This window comes from Knufia obscura, assembly GCF_036327395.1.
Source record: "Knufia obscura strain CCFEE 5817 isolate CBS 148926 chromosome Unknown scaffold_1, whole genome shotgun sequence".
NCBI lineage: Eukaryota > Fungi > Ascomycota > Eurotiomycetes > Chaetothyriales > Trichomeriaceae > Knufia > Knufia obscura.
In genome coordinates, this window is record NW_027042687.1 from 3,335,610 (window position 1) to 3,354,846 (window position 19,237).

The 19,237-nt window shown below is 51.0% G+C and overlaps 9 protein-coding genes and 1 non-coding gene across 10 annotated transcripts; 4 read left to right on the forward strand and 6 right to left on the reverse strand.

Annotated features, from left to right (window-relative positions):
- Positions 1-247: 247 nt before the first annotated feature.
- On the forward strand, positions 248-1,065 carry PMZ80_001253 (uncharacterized protein; the record flags this gene model as incomplete). The annotated part of the gene is made up of 3 exons (XM_064869700.1): positions 248-446; positions 495-812; positions 860-1,065. 3 exons carry the CDS (start codon positions 248-250, stop codon positions 1,063-1,065), a joined length of 723 nt encoding a protein of 240 aa, XP_064735197.1.
- Positions 1,066-1,087: 22 nt separating this feature from the next.
- Positions 1,088-2,555, reverse strand: PMZ80_001254 (uncharacterized protein; the record flags this gene model as incomplete). The annotated part of the gene is made up of 2 exons (XM_064869701.1): positions 1,088-2,250; positions 2,549-2,555. The coding sequence occupies 2 exons, from the start codon at positions 2,553-2,555 to the stop codon at positions 1,088-1,090; spliced, it is 1,170 nt and encodes a 389-aa protein (XP_064735198.1).
- Positions 2,556-2,985: 430 nt separating this feature from the next.
- PMZ80_001255 (uncharacterized protein) lies at positions 2,986-4,151 on the reverse strand (the record flags this gene model as incomplete). The annotated part of the gene is made up of 2 exons (XM_064869702.1): positions 2,986-3,692; positions 3,722-4,151. The coding sequence occupies 2 exons, from the start codon at positions 4,149-4,151 to the stop codon at positions 2,986-2,988; spliced, it is 1,137 nt and encodes a 378-aa protein (XP_064735199.1).
- Positions 4,152-4,940: 789 nt separating this feature from the next.
- On the reverse strand, positions 4,941-6,388 carry OLA1 (Obg-like ATPase; the record flags this gene model as incomplete). The annotated part of the gene is made up of 3 exons (XM_064869703.1): positions 4,941-5,492; positions 5,701-6,258; positions 6,314-6,388. The coding sequence occupies 3 exons, from the start codon at positions 6,386-6,388 to the stop codon at positions 4,941-4,943; spliced, it is 1,185 nt and encodes a 394-aa protein (XP_064735200.1).
- Positions 6,389-7,377: 989 nt separating this feature from the next.
- PMZ80_001257 lies at positions 7,378-7,524 on the reverse strand. The gene has a single exon. It is a non-coding gene; the product is annotated as a tRNA-Ala (tRNA).
- Positions 7,525-7,909: 385 nt separating this feature from the next.
- On the reverse strand, positions 7,910-8,642 carry PMZ80_001258 (uncharacterized protein; the record flags this gene model as incomplete). Its single annotated transcript, XM_064869704.1, has 2 exons — positions 7,910-8,168; positions 8,248-8,642. 2 exons carry the CDS (start codon positions 8,640-8,642, stop codon positions 7,910-7,912), a joined length of 654 nt encoding a protein of 217 aa, XP_064735201.1.
- Positions 8,643-9,439: 797 nt separating this feature from the next.
- On the reverse strand, positions 9,440-13,936 carry PMZ80_001259 (uncharacterized protein; the record flags this gene model as incomplete). Its single annotated transcript, XM_064869705.1, has 2 exons — positions 9,440-9,808; positions 9,854-13,936. The coding sequence occupies 2 exons, from the start codon at positions 13,934-13,936 to the stop codon at positions 9,440-9,442; spliced, it is 4,452 nt and encodes a 1,483-aa protein (XP_064735202.1).
- A 488-nt stretch (positions 13,937-14,424) lies between these two features.
- Positions 14,425-16,887, forward strand: PMZ80_001260 (uncharacterized protein; the record flags this gene model as incomplete). Its single annotated transcript, XM_064869706.1, has 1 exon — positions 14,425-16,887. One exon carries the CDS (start codon positions 14,425-14,427, stop codon positions 16,885-16,887), a length of 2,463 nt encoding a protein of 820 aa, XP_064735203.1.
- A 646-nt stretch (positions 16,888-17,533) lies between these two features.
- Positions 17,534-18,214, forward strand: PMZ80_001261 (uncharacterized protein; the record flags this gene model as incomplete). Its single annotated transcript, XM_064869707.1, has 1 exon — positions 17,534-18,214. The coding sequence occupies one exon, from the start codon at positions 17,534-17,536 to the stop codon at positions 18,212-18,214; it is 681 nt and encodes a 226-aa protein (XP_064735204.1).
- A 241-nt stretch (positions 18,215-18,455) lies between these two features.
- PMZ80_001262 (uncharacterized protein) lies at positions 18,456-19,175 on the forward strand (the record flags this gene model as incomplete). The annotated part of the gene is made up of 1 exon (XM_064869708.1): positions 18,456-19,175. The coding sequence occupies one exon, from the start codon at positions 18,456-18,458 to the stop codon at positions 19,173-19,175; it is 720 nt and encodes a 239-aa protein (XP_064735205.1).
- Positions 19,176-19,237: the final 62 nt, after the last annotated feature.

Consider the following 19,237-nt stretch of genomic DNA (forward strand, 5'->3'; position numbering starts at 1 on the left):
GTATGTTTGCCACGGGAGCCGGTTCGCCAAGACTGGTGACTATCACACCTTTGATATAGCCGGCATCTCTTTCTTTGTTGTCCGTGGCAAGGACGCCAAACTTCGAGCTTTCCACAACGTTTGTCGACACAGGGCGTATCAGGTAGTGCGAAAGTCTTGCGGCAACACAAATCGCTTCTCTTGCAAATATCATGGGTGGCAGTACGATGACCGCGGCAGACTTGTGAAGGCACCGAAGTTTGAAGACATGCCGGGATTTGCGCCTGCGGAGAACGGACTTTTCGAGATCAAGCTCATTCTTACCAAGGAAGGGCTGGTATTCGTCAACTTGGACTCGAGCACAATGAGACCGCCCTTTGCCGGGCTCAAATCGAAGTTGCCTGCACCCGAATTGCAATGGAAGGAGAGCTTCATGTTCAGCACCAACTTGAACTGGAAGATTGTCGGTAAGTCGGACGGACGATGTTTGGGGTACCCCTGACTGACGAAAGCAGCCCGTGATTTCACACAGCAGGTCAGCTGGTCTCAAGCCAAATTTCGTTGGGCTCAGCCGTGGCGGAAACAGAGGCTTCATTGCCAACTTGGTCCGCTGAGCATGTTGAGGGAGCTCGAGGAAGGTGTTTGGTGCACGTTGGCTGTGATGCCATTCGAAGCCAGTAAGACCGACATCAGATGTGACGTGTTCGGTACAGACAGCACGGTTGTGTCAAGTCACATTATCCAGAAATGGAGGGCACGCCTGGAGGAGGAAGTCGCAACCTTGAGCTCAACCCTGCCCAGGCAGCCACAACCCTTCGTCTACGAATGTGGCGGTAAGAGCCCCTTTTCTTCCTTTACTGCTGAAACTGATCATGTGCAGGACGGTCGATCGAGCTTACCGCAATTCTCGACCAGCAGTCTCGGCTAGAAGCATTTTCAGGCACTAGGACAAATCCAGCTTTTCGATTCACGGGTACAGATAGTGGTGACTTCGAGGCGGAGGCACTTGCGAATGCTCTCGATCGCAAGGCTCAAGTTCTCAAACGCTCTTTGCAGACAAAATGCAATAAGACTGTCGATTGGTGAGTGTATAGGCTGACCTAGCCGATCAAGTCATAAATTCAGGGTCTGCATTCTGGAAAGCCTCAAGGATCGCCAGACTTGTGATAGAATAGGACATCAGCCTGTCATGGACGCCGTAGGTAAGCATAGTTTGTCGGATCAAGCCATGGTTTGTCTTGTGCTCCGCGATCCATCCACCATGGCCGAGGTCTCTGCACGTAAGCGTCTTTCGTTGATTCACTTGTTCGAGCGCGAGTTCAGTAGAGCTTGATGCGTTGACCGCATGCCAGAAGAGAACGTCGCTATGTTCGCAGGCAATATCAGAGTCGTCTTCAGCATGAATGAGATTGATGTAGTACGGTTGGCTCGTGCTTGAGGTTTCCATGCTTCTGACGAATCCAGCTATTCTGTCTTTACTCAGCCAAGTATTTGTTAGGAACGAGTTGAAGAAAGCGAGTAGAGGAGGAACTTTCGCGAGTGGGCTGAGAACTGGTATAATGCCACCAATGCGGTATGTTGCTGTGAGCGTAGCGACGTCCGAGAAAGAGGCTGTAAGGACATGTCCAGCAAACAGTATTGGCTCTGGTAGAGTTGCATAGTGCTGCATGAGGGCGAAAGCGACAGCCGTACCCAGCGACTGGCCGTAAATAACGATCCGGCAAGGAGGAATTCCGGCAACCTCCAGTGCCCACTGGACAGCTGCTAGACCATCCTGCAAAAGGCCTTCTTCAGAAGGCGTCCCAGAGCTCAGTCCATAACCCCTATAGTCGAAGCTCAACACATGTATGTGGTCTGGTGCAGCAGCATAAATTGCGCGATAGCTGTCTGGTCTCCATCCTAAAGCTAGGCAGCCGGCCGTACCATGGAAGTACAGTACGAGGCGCGCCTCAGGATCAAACTTGAGTAGGTCGAGCGCTGTGGTCGATTCTTTGGGGTCATTCTCGTTCTTGTCTAGGAGCAGAACACTAAGATGGCGTCGATAGACTCCTAAAGGCAATATATGCCAAGCATGCAATTTCTCATTCCCTTCAGTCTCGATAAAGAACGAATTGACCTGGCGAGGAGCAAACCCGAACTGTTCTGGTACTGTGAGATCTCTGAACCATGCCAAAGTGATGCGATGCAAGTAAAAGACATGAGTCTGGAACGTAGGAATCCCAGCTAGGAAGCCTAGCAATGTAAGATAGACACCGCCGCTCAGCAGAAGCCCTGCAAAAGCTGTCTTGAGGGGATTGTAGAGCATGAGCAGTACGCGAAGACTGGGACAGGCCGAATTCACGGCCTAGATGGTCATTGCAGGAGAGCGAGATTAGTCGTAATGAAGTGAATTGTAAACAAGGAAAAGAAGAACAACCGTGTTTCACCTAGATTTCAAGTAGACGCCCGGAGATACTTCGGCATTATTACAGCGCCTATATGCAGGAGGAATTGATTCTGATCATCCTCCGTACTCCAGAACGTCAGTGTAAATGATTTATGCTTGCTGGTGCTTCTAGCATACGCCTACCAGGCATGTTCAACCATAGAACACGTCCTAAGTGCTAAGACCGGGTGTTGTATACCAGCTTAGCCGAGCAATTCACCTTGCTGTGCTGCTCCGAGATACAAAGAACAAAAACCATGGGCACAGCTGCCAGTGAAGTTTAACGTGGAGCCTTGACCCGACATCGATCGTGCATACATTCATTGAATTCGACGGCTCAGATAAGCCCTAAAAGAAATGTGCATTGTACATGTCAAGCCGGTTCCCTAAATAACTGGCCGGTCTGGCAAAAGCAGTTTTGCAGACTAGGCTTTGCGAGCGCCCGAACCTTAGGTACCATTAGCGCCTGTAGAGCCCAGAAAATAGTGCTGATCACGCCTGTTATGCCTAAAACCTGAGGTTGGCAAAACCGGCCAATTATTTAGGGAACCGGCTTGATGTATAACTAGTTACAACCCGCCTCACGAGAAATGAAACCAGTAACTCCATACAGCAGAAGTGTCATACGTCTTCGCTGGCATGCCCCTCAGTGCTGCGAAGACTTGCGCAGTCATGATCACTCTGCTAACGACGTACAGCAGCGGACTTCCAATACGAATGATTGCCAGCGGACCGTCCCACGTCAATGACATGGTCCGGAACTGCATGCATAGAATCGATGTGATGATGGACGCCAGAGCACTTCCTCGCCATAACCATAACTCCAAGTTGGTCGGGAATAGTGAGTTCCACGATATGAGATGGAGAGCTCCAAATAAAGCACCCAGTATGCAGATGGCAGGCCACCACTTTGTCATATACAGACTTGAGTCCCATTCGGTGATGATTCTGGCGTCTGTTGCCGCTGTATCTTGCCTGGGAATTGTGTTAGGACGGGGCACGGCCCTGCGAAACTCGAATATCTCTGTTGTTTCAGTGCTCGTTGTATCTTTTCTTGTCTGAGCGCCACACAGATCGAGAGCGCCCTCGATCAGGCCAATCTGATCTGCATCGTCGTTCAGCAGACGCGCAATCTTCTCCTCTTCACAATCTCTGGCTACCAGATACCAAGCGATGTTCTTCGAAGGTCTGGGCCGGTTCTCGTTGGTGTCGTATGTGGCTTCCATAGACAATGCATTGAAAGTGGCGGTCTGAAGCGCAGTCATCTCCGGTAACTCGACGAAAGAAGCTGTTGTAACGTCTTTGGGCTTCTTCCACCAGAAGCCATATGTGTGAGAGCCACGGCGACATAAGCGAGCGTCATGGCCTCGAGTGGTGCGATAGGTACACCATTGGCCTCATGGGTGATGCACTGCAACGTGAACCAGATGACCTGCCAGAGTGTTGCGAGCTTAACGAGCCCATCGGCTTTATTCTTGTCTCGAATGGCTCTTTTGTCCAAACCCCAGGAGCTGAGGGTGTCGTCCCAATCGACGAGTTTCTGCTTCAGCAGCCAAGCATATTGGCTAGGCCATAGCACGTTCCAGCCCACCAATGTCCGGTATCGCACGCCCATCATCCCAAGGTAAAAAGCCTGACTCGAGTCAAGTTGTGCCCCGTTTGCTTTATCGACCCGACGTGTAAGCTTCTTTGCCTGTATCCATTCCTGTAAAGATTCCAAGCAAACCATCTCCGGCGCCAGAAGCATTTTGACAAGCTGAAGACCTTTGTGCCATCGTGCTACACGGCTAGACGTATGGATCCGAGGATGTATGGTCGTCCATGTACAGATGAGTATGGTAAGAAAACACGACCAGATGATGTCAAGGGTGCCTCTGCCTGCATTTTGTGGTACCCAGCCGACCAGGCCATTCGGATCTGCTTGTGTCTGGTTGGATATCCATGTGAGAGAATCGCGGCCGGCGAGACAACTGGCAGTCATAGGTAGGCATGCAAATCATCGATGAGGTTTGGTCTTGCCCATAGGCGTAGGCGGCAGGTACGAGAGAGAAGTACATCTGCCAGCAGGCCGTTCATGGCTGACCTTTACGCATCGAAGGACAAGGAATATGGCTCGGTCCTTCCCGCACGAGCGTGTGCGACGTCCAGATATCTCGTTTCGCGTCCGTTTGTGTTTCGTGGATCGAGGTATGGCGCTTAAGTGGCTACAGATACCGTTTCAGGCGCCGAAGAAGCAGTCGACGACGCCTCATGGTCTGGCGAACACGCCTTACCCGGCCGACTTCAAAGTTAGCGTTGTCTGACGCGCGGAAAGAAGTGAGACCTGTCCGGGTTGGAGAGTAGAACCTGCATATGGTGTGTTAGGTGGCCTGCGCCCGCGGTTAGCTCAACAATATTGTTCGGTACCATTGCAAAGAAAGAGCAGAACCGTCAGTCGGTCGATAACAGTGGTGCAAAAGCGGTCTCGTCTTATTGGGTTATCGTGGTTTGACGTTTCAACGTAGCCGTAGCCGCCGGACCGCATCCACGCGGCCAACTATGCTTTAGCGGCGCCAGCCTTAATGAGTATAATGTCACCATCTTCAACAACATAATCTTTGCCTTTCGTCATGACCTTGCCAGCAGCTTTGACCTTAGCTTCATCTCCATATTCTTTCAGCACATCGTAGTTATAGACAATAACCTGAATAAATGTCTTCTCGAAATCGCCGTGAATAACACCGGCAGCCTGTGGTGCCTTGGTGCCCTTTCGGATCGTCCACTGCCTGACTTCGTCCTCTCCAGTTGTGAAGAAGCTGCCTAGGTTGAGGACCTGTCTCATGGATGTGATAGCCTTTGGCAGGGCAGACTTCGCACCGAGCTTTTTGCATTCTTCATCGACTTCTGCTTGGGTCTCGAATTGTGCCAATCGTTCTTCGAAGGAGACGGAGATGGGTAGGACAGGATCGCCAGCTGCGTGTTCTTTCAACCATTCCATGACCTTTGGTAGGTACTTGTTCTTCTGCCTTATGTAGTCCTTTTCGCTCAGGTTGATCATATAAACGACTGGCTTCGCAGAGAGGAGGAATAGAGGGTTAATGACTTCGACCTGAACAATACCGTTAGTAATTGTGTTTCTCCTTTTTCATTTGTAGAGGACAGTGGAAGGTTGTGATTGATCAGATGGGACTTCTTCTCATGCAATCTCGTTGCGTTGTTTTAGGTGAGATTGCTCGACGAGCTGGGATTATTCGAGCGTATAGCTCTTGTTCATCATGAAATTTGGCGAACAGGGTTGTGACAGTAGTCTGACATACCTCTTTTGGTGACCATGTACCTTGTCTGACATCCTTGCCGTCTTTCAACCATGCTAGAATCTTGTCGACGGTAGCCTCCTCCTCTTTCAGCTTCTTCATTTCCAGACTCTGACCACCTCGTCGTGTCTGCTTTGAGAGAGCTTCCTTGGACTTCTCGACAAACTCGATATCCTTTATTCTTAGCTCATCTGCGATAATGTCTAGATCTCGAGTCGGGTTGACATCGCCCTCGACGTGGGTAATCTCGGCATCGTCGAAGCATCTTACTACCTGGTAGATGGCATCGACAGCTCTGATGTGTGACAAGAAAGCATTACCAAGACCGGCACCCGTCGAGGCACCTCTGGTGAGACCAGCAATGTCGTAGACTGTCAGGTTGGCAGGAACCTGGGATTTCGGCTTGTAGATCTCGCATAGCGCGTCAAATCTGGCATCTGGCACTATGACCTTTGCTTCTTCTGGGTCGATGGTAGCAAATGGAAAGTTGGCGGGATTACCCAGGTGGCATTTGGTGATCGATTGGAACAGGGTTGATTTGCCAACATTAGCCAGACCGACCTGGGAACATCTATTAGCATTTGGTCCTGTTGCGCTGAGAGGGTGCCCTACATACGATACCGCTCTTCAGGTTGTTTCCCGGTCGACCCAGGTAGACCTTTTCTTCTTTGACAGCTTTCTTAGGAGGCATCTTTTTCTTCTTGGCGTATGTTCGTCTTTGAAGAGGTGTGATGAGGACTCGAGGTGAGAATTTAGTACAAGGTTGAAGCGCAGGTCCTGCCGCGAAGTTCGAAAAGTTTCGTATAGAAGTAAAGAAAACAATGTTAAGCTTGAATGAAGACGTGGTGAAAGTGGGCGCCCGCACAGGCGCAAACGAAAGGGATTTGCGATCCAAGTGGAAAAAGTTAGGCTGATGTGACCTCTCCAAAATATCATGCAGCTCTTGGTGGGAAGCAAAAATGTCGAGATGCTGTTCCGATTCTTGCCAAGATATCTACGGTTGACTCCTCAGCTACTTTATGCAAGTTGGACAATTTCCGGATCCAAAGTTTCTTCCGATATCGTCCTCAGAACCACAAAAGTACGAGTTAAGCAGCTTATGCCCCATTCTGCATGACACATAGATGTTACTTGTCTAGGACTGAGTCTACACAATCCCACCATGAAGAGAGACCTCTTCCTGTGGGGAGCAGGTATCGATTGATCGGAGATCAAGAAATGTCAGGACGACCGAGCATGATAACTTACAATAACACGAGGTGTGATGCATTCTTCTATAGTGCAAGCCGTGACGAGGTGGTTGGAAAACCATTCACTCAGACTATTACTAATCGCACCAGCTGCCGTTTCAGCAGAGGCTTTTATGTGTTTACATCTCAAGGAAGGTGCTGGCCCGCCCCGTTACTTTGACTGGTGGAAGGAAAGAGCTGAAAAGTCAACGACGAAGCACGATCTCGAGGTGAGGATATAGTTGAAGTTAGCTGCCTCTTGGATAGCCATGCGGAAATACTACATACAGTGTTTGTTTCGCAAGAAGGATGAATATCGATGTGACATGAAAGTATCACTTAGTCCACCTAACATACTAGCTCTCGTCCCCGTAAACGAACCTTGCCTCCTCTCTTCAACTCACTTTTTATGTGGCCTCCTTCCTAGATCGGGCCTTCACACAAAAATGAATGGACCAGGTCCGGTTCGAACGGACGACTTTTCCCAAACCGACTGGTTCGACCTCCACCAAAAGTCGAAGGACGACTGGCCTAAGACCACCACGTCTGCGTGCTTCAGTCATGCGAAGGGAACACTCTACCACTGAGCTACAGGCCCAATTTTTCTCGTCGTCACCAGTGACAACAACATTGAGGATTAAAACGCGGGCGTGAATATAAGAAGACTTGCAGACCGAGCTCGGCACGGGAGAGGTAGAGTAAAGACCGAAGGTGGAGTGAAGATCAAAATGCAAAGGTGACAAATTCATTGTTCTGATATAACAAGGTCTTAAATGAATGCCCGAATCGAATGTAAGTCAGACCCCTTCTAATAACCGTACACGTCCTCCTCGGCCGACCTCAATCTCACCCACAAACCCCAAAAAGCAACATACAAATCCTTACCATCCAAAACCCCTACCAACCAAGTGCTCTACCAACCAAGGCCCCTACCATTTTCACCACCATCTCACGTCTCACCTTCCAGATTCCACCCAAACCCCCTACAACCTAATCTTCCCCTTCACAAAAGCCGCCGCCTCACCCGCATTACCCCCATAACTCAAATGCGCCGGCGTAATAATCGCCGCCCCAGCACAAACACTGTCCCCCGCCGCACAAAAAGTCTTCACATTTCCCGCCGAAATACCCGGGATCGCCCGGCCATTATACGGATCCCCAAACAGAACAGCAGCCTTGATCGCTGCCTTCCCAGCCGCACTGTAGCTAGACGCTGAGTTGTGGACGAGCATTGCGCCTTGGCTATACACACAGACACACCATTAGCACCCCTGCCACATCAAACCAAAACCAGGTTTAGTACGAAGCGAAGTGGACATACCTATAGCCAGATACAACGATCTGCGTCTTCGGACACTTACTCACGGCCGTCCCCACCAATCCCGCCATCTTACTGTTCCCCGCCGGATCCCCCCCAAATCCAGCAGCAGTAGCCGCGTAGTCAACGCCCTGGACCGCAACATTGCCCGCACCGAATGCGCTGTCTAGTGCAGAGAAGAACGGTGGCCCAGCGACGGACCCGACGTTGCCGGACTCGCCGGTGCCGCGGGCGTAGATGACGGTTATGGGCTTGCAGACGCCGGAGAGGTCGTTGCGGGTGGAACCGCCTGTGCCACCGGGGAAGGAGAATTGTGGTTGAGGGTTGGGGAGGGCGAGGGAGGTGCTGGATAGCAGGGCGAGGAGGGCTGTGGTTGTGGTGGGGAGGGGGAGATGCATTTTGGTGCTGGTTCGGTTTTGGGATGGACGCCGAAGAGCGATGAATGAGTCGTTGAATGAAAGTGATGGATGTGAGAAGAGAGTGAATGGATGTGTTGCTTGCTGCTCTCCTCCATCTCACCACAACGGGCCATGAACATCCTTATACCCTCCCACCTACATCACCCTCCTCGGCTCAAGAGAAGCACGAAACCGCCTGACTGGTCAGTTACGATCGTGGCCACCGTCCTGTCAGTCACACTTGATGCTTGAGACCTGTTCACGGCCAGCCACGCTGAAACCAGAATGTCGTCAACGATAGGGACGAAGTAGGCCGTGTAGGGTTCGGCTACGGCTCGCTTATCAGGCGAAACACGATCGGACAGGGATGTTCCCCAGTAAGTGAGGCTTGACGTGAACAAGCAATCTTCACGCGATCTTGGCTGGTAACGAAGGTTTGTATGCCAGGGAGGGATGGGGCGTTAGTATCGTGATCTTCGGCCTTGGTGATAGATCATTAGACCCTGAAGGGCTAGAAGAGTAAAGAGTGCCAACTGCCGAGCAAGAAATGAATTGCCCTGTCATGCCATTATCAAAATCAATGCGCTATGAAACGACTCCATGGAACAGATAGACTGGTCTCGCCACGCACATGCATTGTCCCAACCCAGTATCCAGGCAAATGCCTGGCCAAACTCTATAGTACATCATTCATTTCTGTATATGTTGTCCGCGATGACATCCTGCGCCATCTGTTTTGGCATCTCGCGTAGACACCCATTTTGCAATTGAAAGTAGAAACACAAGTCGCTGCAATCTCAATCCGCCATAATGACATCCTCCTCGACTCGAATCTGTGTCACCACCGAGTCCCGGTCATCTCCTTCCTCAGCCTGTTCATCCTCGTCCATCAGGAAATCCTCGTCGTCCTCGTTTCGGGTTCGAGAGAAGCTATCTCTTCTGATCACCGTAGCAGCAGCCGACCAGCTATCGTTTGTGATCTGACGTGTCTTTTTGGTTTGCTCGATCTCCAAGTGTTGAGCGGCACCGTCAACATTGATGGTCTGACTGATTTGACGCTGCTCAGTAGTGTCGACGATTTGCTGCTGCGGATATGCAGAGAGCGTGTTGTACAACGGTGTTCGTGACCTCCGACCACGTCTGGCTGTCATGTTCGATCGAACTCCCTAAGAATGATCGCCATTGACGTGGCCATTCGTATCACCGTTCACTTCGCCGGAAGCAAGAACCTCATCTGCTACTGCTTGGCCTTCCTGATCTCGGAAACGTCTCAACTCGTCCTTTGCCTCTTTTACCAGACCATCGAAGTATTCAGCAAGTCGTGCCTTATCGACATATTTCTTCAGTGTAGCATGTTCGACCTTGACTTCTTCAGGTACTCTGTCTTCCTGCGAGGCACTGATGCCCATCACTTCCTCGACACTTGGAATGTGAATGTCAATCCTATCATCTTCCGCCCGCCTGATCAGATCCAGGAGAGTCTTGAATAGTATAGAACGTTGCATCTCCTGCTTGACTTGGTCGTCAGATTTGCCGGAGGTCTGATTGAGTTTCAACCAATCATCCTTGATGAGTAGGCGTCGCCAAACAGTCTTGCGTAGGATGTCTTTCTGTTGCGTGCCGTTATCCCGAGAAGAAGCCAGATCAATAGCCTGAAGAGCGAGTGGGAAGATTTCATCAGAAATGTCATCCACATCGAGGTTTGCATCTAGTGGCTCCAGCTGCAGAAGTGTCAGAGCGTCGACTAGCTCGGCAAGGGTGATCGTCTGGTTCGTAACCAGCTTGTACAGTGTCTGAGATAGGTGTTTTCTCAGCTGTGCAGACTTTTTGTTGGTCATGATACTCTTCGGAATGTATAGGTCAACAGCAAGCTGAACAGCGGCTTCATCGTCCACAGCGTCAAAAAGGCTAGCATTGATGTAGGCTGCCACAGACTCAATGATGCGGAGATACTCGAGCTCGAAGTCAAAGTGGTCGATCTTTGTCTCATTGATGGCAGAGCTGCCAGTCTCCAGAGCAGCGAGACCTGCCAACTTTGCCAGGCAGAACTCGGTCTTCTTCGACCAGATGTCAGCCTCTTGCGTCTCAGCCACAGTCTCTAGTGTGCGACAAGCTGCATCATATTTGTTCTCGCCAACGACGCTGTTGATCCAAGCAATCTTGCCTAGACGCTTATTGTGCTCCGAGCAATTTTCAAAGAACCTTGTAATGTAAGGCTGCTTCTTGCCTCCATCCGCTTGTCCTTCGCCAATCAGGCGGCCAAGCTCACCACGTTCGATCATGCTACTGAAATGAGCATAAGCCCACTCGTTGCCGAAACGTTCGAAGTACGTCTCGACATGGTCCTGTACGGCTCGTATTCTCTGCTTAATCGCTCTTTCGTCCTTGGGGTGTAGCTTCAACTCGCGGCTCAGGTCAGCCAGATAGGCAAGGTTGAGCTCCACAAGAAGGGTGCTATCCTTCTGTGCCTCAGCCAGTCCGATCGATCCGTCGCGATTGTACGGTGAAATCTGACGAACATCTTCTCTGATAACAGTCCGTGCTTCCGCATCCAAAGCTTTGAAGCTTGTCTTCTTCTCTTCTTGGCTCTGATCGCTGGTACCGACATGGACTTTGTGCTGTATGTTTGACTCTGTAGTCATTCGATTAAGAAGCTCGACTACCCGAGGCAGTCGATCGGCCAAGTCGACCAACGATGCTCTGGAAGGTGCATCGTAAGGTTCACCTTCCATGTTTGTAGGCATGGCTTTGTCGTTTTTAGCTTTGTGATTGCCTGTGCCGTTTTGTTGTATAGAAGAGTAGTCCCACCACTCTCCGAGATATGCGGTGACGGCTCGGACATAACCCTGACCATGTTGCAATAGCTCCAGGCCAGAAGTCCATGGGGCAAGCGACTCTATAGTGACTGGATAGCCTGATAGAAGCACGCCACCCTTGAATGCTTCGTTGCCTAAGCCATAGAGAGAAGCGTTATTTTCGCGGAACTTGAATGCTGATTGCAGGGCCGCACTCCAGATATCGATGCCTTCCACAAAATAGTCGCAGATTATTCTCGGATCATTGAGGTGCATCTCCTCGAGTTCTCCCATGGAGTCCGCAAGCTCTTTCAATAGATGATGGATACCAAACAGGCTGTGGATGAGCCAGAATCGTACGTGATCGGTTTCGCCTTTCTCCGGATCTGGATACTTCTGATACTTCTCTGAAAGTGCACGGAGAGCAAATTCCAGCCAAGAGAACTCGCGGTCGTCTTTACGAGGATATGTAGTGAGAATTTTCTCCTGGGCCTTCCATATTGCTTGAGCAGCAGCTACCTTTTCAGCATTGCTCAGAAGAGTAAGTCTCAGAGATCTGTCTAAACAAGCCGGATACGTTCTCAAGACGTACTCGACTAAGTCTTGCATTGCTTTGATACGTTGCTGGAGGTGATCGGCGGTAGACGGTGAGGACTTCGAGATGTGTTGTGACTTCGACTCAAGTATTTCCTTGCTGATGTCACCTACAGCTTCATAGATCTCGTGTAAGGAGTAAGCCTCACGATATGGCCGCCTCAGATCCAGTGGGTTGGCATGTTTTGTGCCGAAGAAAATGGCTTGTTCGATCCTCGTCTTCGCGCTCAGCTGGGTGACTACGTCCTCGATCTCGATCTCTTGGTCGTTTGCCAGGTGCGACAGAACTCTCATTATCCCAAAACCTTGAATAGCCAGGACACAGCCAGGCCCCGTCTCGTTTTGCTCCACGGCCACATTGATGGTGCGGTATATGGTATTATCTTGTAGGCGAATACAGTCCTGGAAAGGGATCGGCAGTGTGCTCTTCTCACCCATAAGCTGTGACGAAGGCGACTCAGATATCTTTGCGACAGACATAACAACCACAGCCTTCTCGAAAACTATGAATGCAGTAGCAGAGAATGAAGGTATGCATACCCGTGGCCGAAAGTCGTGATCTTCGGCGACGTCGTCTGTATAGCACTTTACAGGGTGTACGACCCGTACGTAAGCAGCGTCTCCGGCGATGGTGGTTTCAACTAGGTAGTAAATAGACTTTGCTTGACTGGAGAGGGCAACAAGCATGGTTATAGAGGACGAGTCGGTGTCATCGCGTCTGATGAGCTCGTGAGACGATGGAGTGGTGGCCAGACAGAAGTCGATAACCTTGAATTGAATGGGGTGCTGCAAGTCGGCCTGCTCGATTTGTGTCTCAAGACCTGCCAAGATCTGGTCCTTGATGCTCAGAGTCCTTGAAAGGTGATTGCCGGTCAAAAGGTTGTTTGTCCAGAACTCGAACTCGCCGTCGTGAGTGCATACAGCAATATCGCGCTGTGCTCTTGCGACTTTGCCAGGTCTTACTATGGCTGCGCCGTTTCGTTGATGACCACCAAAGACATTGCGAATGCTGCCAAAGATGCCGCCTTTTGCACTGCCCATGGTCTGTTTGGACATGAACTGGACTCCTATGCCGGGTCTTCCCACTTGATCTCTTATTGTCAGCTGAGCGACTCTTCCCTTCTTGAAAGCCAGAATGAAGCCAGCAGGCTCGGCTGGCACAAGTTCCTTGACGTAGTCGCCATGCTGCATGCCAGGTATTGAGCCATGTACACCGTTCGCAGATTGGGTTGGGGCGTAGGATGTGGCACTACTCAAGGTCTCCCAGTATACAATTCTGCCCCATTTTGGCGAGACGACAACAATGCCAGGCTCGCCATTTGCCGTTCTTGAGGTGAAGGCAGCCAATGGCAGTGGGTCTTCGATTGCGGCAGGAGGGAAGGGCAGCTTAAAGTTGAGCAACTCTCTTGAAGTGGGCGTGGATGCGCTCGCATTGTATGACCAGACCAGGGCATCGGTGTGAGTCACAGCTAGGATATAGTCATTTTCTGGAGAAATTACACAGGAGTAGGAAACTGTTGGCTGGGCTCGTATCTGCTCGGGCAGGGCTGGCAATTGTGAGACAGTGTAGAAGTCATTTGTGGATAGCGTGAGTAGACCAGAGCCTCTTTCTGACCGCTTCTCTGTCTTCTTTCCTCCTCTCAAGGTCAATTCTCTGCTCTGCGAAGTACTTCGTGGTGGTCGTTGAGCAGGCTCGGCCGCAGCGCCGTTGGTCTTTGCATCTGGTTGGGTCCGACCAGCGATCTCGTTAAGACTTGACGCGGTGAGGGGTTCGAAGGTGTCGCGGCGTAAAGCTGAGCGACGTTTCTTTGTGGCCGGCAGCTTGACTGAGTCGTCGGTGCCCGACGTGCGATTTCGTTTGGAGCGGAGGAGACGACTATTAGACGGCGTGTCTGTCGAGGACATGGTTGCGCGCTGGTCTATATGATCATGGTTGAGCGTGTCGACTATGAGAACGGTTGCGACGATAATCGATATGACTGGAGATGAGATTGGAAGTTCGTTGAATGTTAAATCGCGTCTTTTGACTTGAGGCAGCTGCACTGGCATCTGGTTGCGATTCGACGTAAAGACTGCGAAACCTAGTAAACAATTCGAGCTTAGCGCCGACACTTAACTCCGCCCGCATGTCACTCGCTGGGTTACTGGCACGCTGCCACCGGCACTCCTCGAGGCACCCCAAGAACTAAACTGGACGTAGCCAGTCAACAATGGAAAGACCTTGAAGGCACGAAATAATGCAGTCAGTACTAGTAGTCAGTACTTGCACACCTGAACTGAAGTGAGGCGGCAGCAGGTTCTGCCTGTCACTATCGAATGCACCGCATCCCATACAGAAGAGATATACTAGCTGCCTTTCTGCTGTCTTCTGACCTCCACCATGCCCAACGATAATGCCGGTCACGCTTCGTAAACGGCTGCAGTGCCACTATTGTGGTAAAAGGTTGAATACTGCACGGCGGGAAAGAAACAAAATTCATTGCGACAGCTGTTCAGCTGATAATTTCTTCGACGAAAACAACAACATTGTGGACGTTCCTGCCACAGAGGCTTCGAGGTCAGCCAACGGATCGCACCTTCCAGAGATCGAATCCGAGTCAGATATCTTCTGCAAAACATGCCTCACCAATCAGTCCTTTTACGTTCGCGCCCTTGCCGACTACCTGCCTGACGACGATGATCCGAAGTACCAAGAGTTTGAGGATGCTCTACCTCAATTTAAGAAGGAGCTCGACCTCAGATACCCAAGATGTTGCGCCCAGTGCGCTCCACGGGTACAAGCTCAGATACAGAATGCAAACTACAACGCCAGGACCGACCACGTTCGGAGACTGATGAATCGTTCTCACAACCGCCGCCCGTCTCCTCAAATCAGACTGCGCAGCTTACTGATTGCTGCTGCCGGCATTGGTCACACGTCCAGTCTGGCTGTACAGTTACTCTGGCACGCTCTGTCGTCTCAAACCAGCCCTGCCGATGTCGTCCTGGGACTCACTCCTCGACAATGTCTTCGCCAGTGGCCTGTGCCAGCCGAGTGCACGAACTATGCCGCCTCTCTTTTACCCGTCTCTCTGATCGTTGGTCTCCTCTGCATTTGGTGGAACCCGCACTGGCAGCATAGACTTATAGGAAGAGAAGGACGGCTTACGGGCCTCAGGAAATACTACTTGCTTCAGCTGGCAGTCCTGAGCATACGCTTCACAGCCTGGGCCGTTGTCAAGGATCTGCCCGCAATCATGCAATACAGCCCTGCAGTTCATACTGTGCTCTTCGGGTCGTTGGCCATGCTTTCCGCCTATTCGTGGTTCGGCGTCATCAGGGTAGATACCACTCCTCTGGTTGACTGGCATACCGTTCAGCAGCCCTTGGTGGACCCCAATCAATTCCACCCTCCTGTACAGCAACTCGAAGCCCCTCCACCTTCACAAGATAGACAGCGCTTCCAAATTGAAGCTCTTGGAGGTCAGACACAGCCAGCATATCAGCCATGGCGCCCACCGACGCCTCCCTCTTCTGCCGACAGTATGGACTGGACTCCGACATCTCACCATTTCAACCTTCAACCACGCCTACCAAAGCCCAAATTCGACCAGCCGAGTCCATTCTACGGTAGCCTCCCAGCAGCACCACAACGAGGCTCACTGAACCCTAAAAGACCAGCTCCACCACAGCAGAAACAAGCACTCGGTGTGCCGCCAGGCTTTTTCGGCTTGTCCAAAAGCCGGGACGAAGGCCCACACAACCAGAGTAGTGAACCTGCGGGAGGTTCTTTCGCCCCACCAAGGTTTTTCGCTCACGAAAGAGAAGCTGACACCGGCCTTGAAAATATCTTTGACAAGATGTTCTCCGTCAATGATCCTCTAGAGGTCCCCAGTCGTCCGCAGGCAAGATCAAGCGATGAATCACCAGCACAACATATCTTCCGGCGCACGAGATCCTCCCCAAGACAAAAAGCAAGTTCAGGAACCCAGAGAACTTCAAGTCAACCACCATTGAGACTAGTACTGAGCTGCGTCATCATCGTTGGACTCGCTGTTGTGGCCTCGAGCCTTTGTTCGCTTCAAATCATGTATGGCGATGTCACAGTCGCGCCGTCAACCATCACTCCATATACAGCTGTTATTCCTCTGATCCACCTACTCGAGGAATATGTCTACTTAGGAGACCTGTCCAGACTTAGGATATCGACCTCGGCCATAGAAACATGTATCGCTGTCATAGCATATCTATGGGTGCCCTCGAGTGGTTCCATGTGGGTACCAATGTGGAACAAGATGGTCATTGGGTTTCTCTGCTTTCTGCTTTTGCAGGAAGTATATCACTTCTGCCAGCTCCAAAGCACACCCATCAGCCAAGCTGCAACTGCTCAAATGATCCAAAGTATGGAAAGAGCCGAACAGCAGCCTTTGTTGGAAGAACAAGAACTATCTGCTACATCTCACCCATCACCACAACATCAATATTCATACCCGACCTCGACATATGCGAGTCCACAAGCTGCAGATGTTTCGCAACCACAGCATAGCATGCCAGCACAGGCACAAAGACGCCATCCTGACAGCCTGTTTGGTGATCACAACACCCTCCGCAATCGTGACTCGAATGAATCGATTAATAGTGTTAGTTCGATCCAGACGACCTCTACAGCAGCCGGCTGGAAGACACCAAAAAACGAAAACAGGACTTACGATTGGCGCGAGTCAGAGGGCAGCAGGAGTACGCCGAGGCGACCAGCCACGAATATCAACCGTGGTCTAGGTGGCCTTTCGCTTGGGAATGAATTCGGAACAGGAGCAAGCGTTACAGGGCCGAGGACAAGGCAATCCACAGGAAACCAATTCGGAAGGTATAGATGAACGAGCAGGCCAGAGCAGCTACGCTCAAGTGTTTGTGCATTTCTATTTGCTGTTTATTAGAGCATAGCGTGGAATTGTAGATAGTAATGATAGACTTTGTTGTCTCGGCGCCTTCAAACATCAAATTCAGCGGTCTACACTTCGTTAATTGCTCTTTCCATTTCGACGATGCACAAGCGACAACAAAGCTATTTGGCGAGTCGCACCAACCTGTAACTACAGCAGCCGAAGAAAATACTGCATACAACAATGACCGATTCTAGCTCCCGCCTGAAGTCGACGGAAGTTTCAGAAGCGTGAAGTATGCATCTCCAAGGACCAAATCCGACATCATGAGGAGAAAACGCATCGAATGTTTATGTAACAAATCCACATCACGGCAGTGATGATGCGCCAAGTCAGATCAACGCAGTGACTGCAGTATGACGATGGCGGTTCATGTGGGTAAGTTAGTTGAGTTAAGCTTCCGCTCTAGAAAGAAGACAACGAAGAAATAATATAAGGGTTATAAGCTCTCTTCGTGATACTCGAGAGGCAGTTCTGGATCTACAAGCACGTGAAGACCATCGCTACCATATAACATCACTTCTCACCACGACAGCACTGTAATCCGAAGATTCAGCAACACCATACCATCACCACCATCATGTCCTCAACCACCAAACCCCTGATCCTCCACGCCCACGCCACAGGCCCAAACCCCATCAAAATCGCCATGGCCCTCGAATTCCTGAAGACCCCCTACACCATCAAAATGTGGGACTTCGGCGACGACGCCCAAACCGGCGTAAAAGGCACCTCCTTCACCAAGATAAACGAGAACGGCCGTGTCCCCGCCCTCGAAGACCCAAATACAGGCGTTGTATCCTGGGAGAGCGGCGCGATAATGAACTACCTGAGACGGGTGTATGATAAATCCAACACGCTTGGTCCACGGGGCTCAACAGAGCAGGATATCGTTGACCTGGAGAAGTGGGAGTATTTTTTGCTGTCAACGCTGGGTCCGATGACGGGACAGGTGAATTGGTTCCGGCATTACCACCCATCCAAGAACGAGGATGCGTTGAGCAGGTACGTGGAGCAGACGGAGCGGTGCTATGGGATTGTGGAGGGGCAGCTGGGGAAGTCTGGGGGGAAGAGTATTTTGGAGGGCGGGGTCAGTGCGGCGGATTTGCATTTTGAGCCGTGGGTTAGGCAGCATGAGTTTGCGGGGTTGAGTTTGGATAAGTATCCGAATTTGAGGAAGTGGTTGGAGGGGATGGATGGGAGGGAGGAGGTGAGGGAGGCGTATCGGAAGATTAAGGAGGCGGGGAAGCCGGGGGAGTGAGAGGGAGGATGTGATATTGAGGATTGCGTGAGACGAGGGTGTCGAGGGTGTGATGCTGAGGATGCGCTGTTCAGATGGTGTGTGGCTTGGATGACGGTGGAATTGAGTTGTGTATCACAAGATGCAATCGGCTTTCTGCTGGTAGTATATAAGCGCTGTTGGTTTGGCCTACCTTCAATCGGACCCTTATCAAACAGAAGATCTATTTCAATCGAAGCATAGACGCATAAATCATCCTAATATGTCTTCGCTTAGAAAAGCCATCTCCACAAATCTCAAAGCCTTAGGACCGCGGAGAGCAAGCAGCCAGGGAGTTCGAAAGGCCCATCTCTTCAAGCCCTACTCACCTATCAATTATAACCTTATGCTCTCTCTTGGCCGAGCCAAATCGACCTTCGACGAGCACGACGGCATGTCTGTCGTGAAGAACGATCTTCGTCCACTCTTCCAGAAGTACGGCCTTCAGGACAAATTCGGTGCTGGCCTCGTCCACCGCCATTTCGACCTGCGACCAGATGAGCGCCTCGTCGAATACAATGGAACGTCGACGCCCTGGCAATGCCGCGACTGCTTCCTGGGAAGAAAGATCGTGCCAATAGCATGGCACCTCGACGGGGACAAATATGTCCCGTATGAGTTCCGATTCGCCACGAGCCCGGAGGATATCGAGACGGCATCGGAGCTCGAACGACAGACTGCGTTTTTGGGCGAGATGCAAGATGTTCTTCACAGACGTGAGCTGGATTGGGTTCTGGGGCTTCGTGCCATGCCCATCACTAGGAAGGAGAGCCTGCTGGAAGTGACTCAGGGAAGAGCAAACATAAGTATACCCCAATCGGAGCTTCCAGATGATGAACAAAAGAAGCCAAAAACCGAGACGATGTGGTTCTTCGACCAGGAGTTGGAGAGAATATATGCGTGCAATTGCTCGGATGTGATGGAGAGCCATCGTCATTACTAGGCAGAGCAATGACTGTATATAGCTGACAGGTTGCGCTGATCAAGAGGAGCTTTATTGGCTGA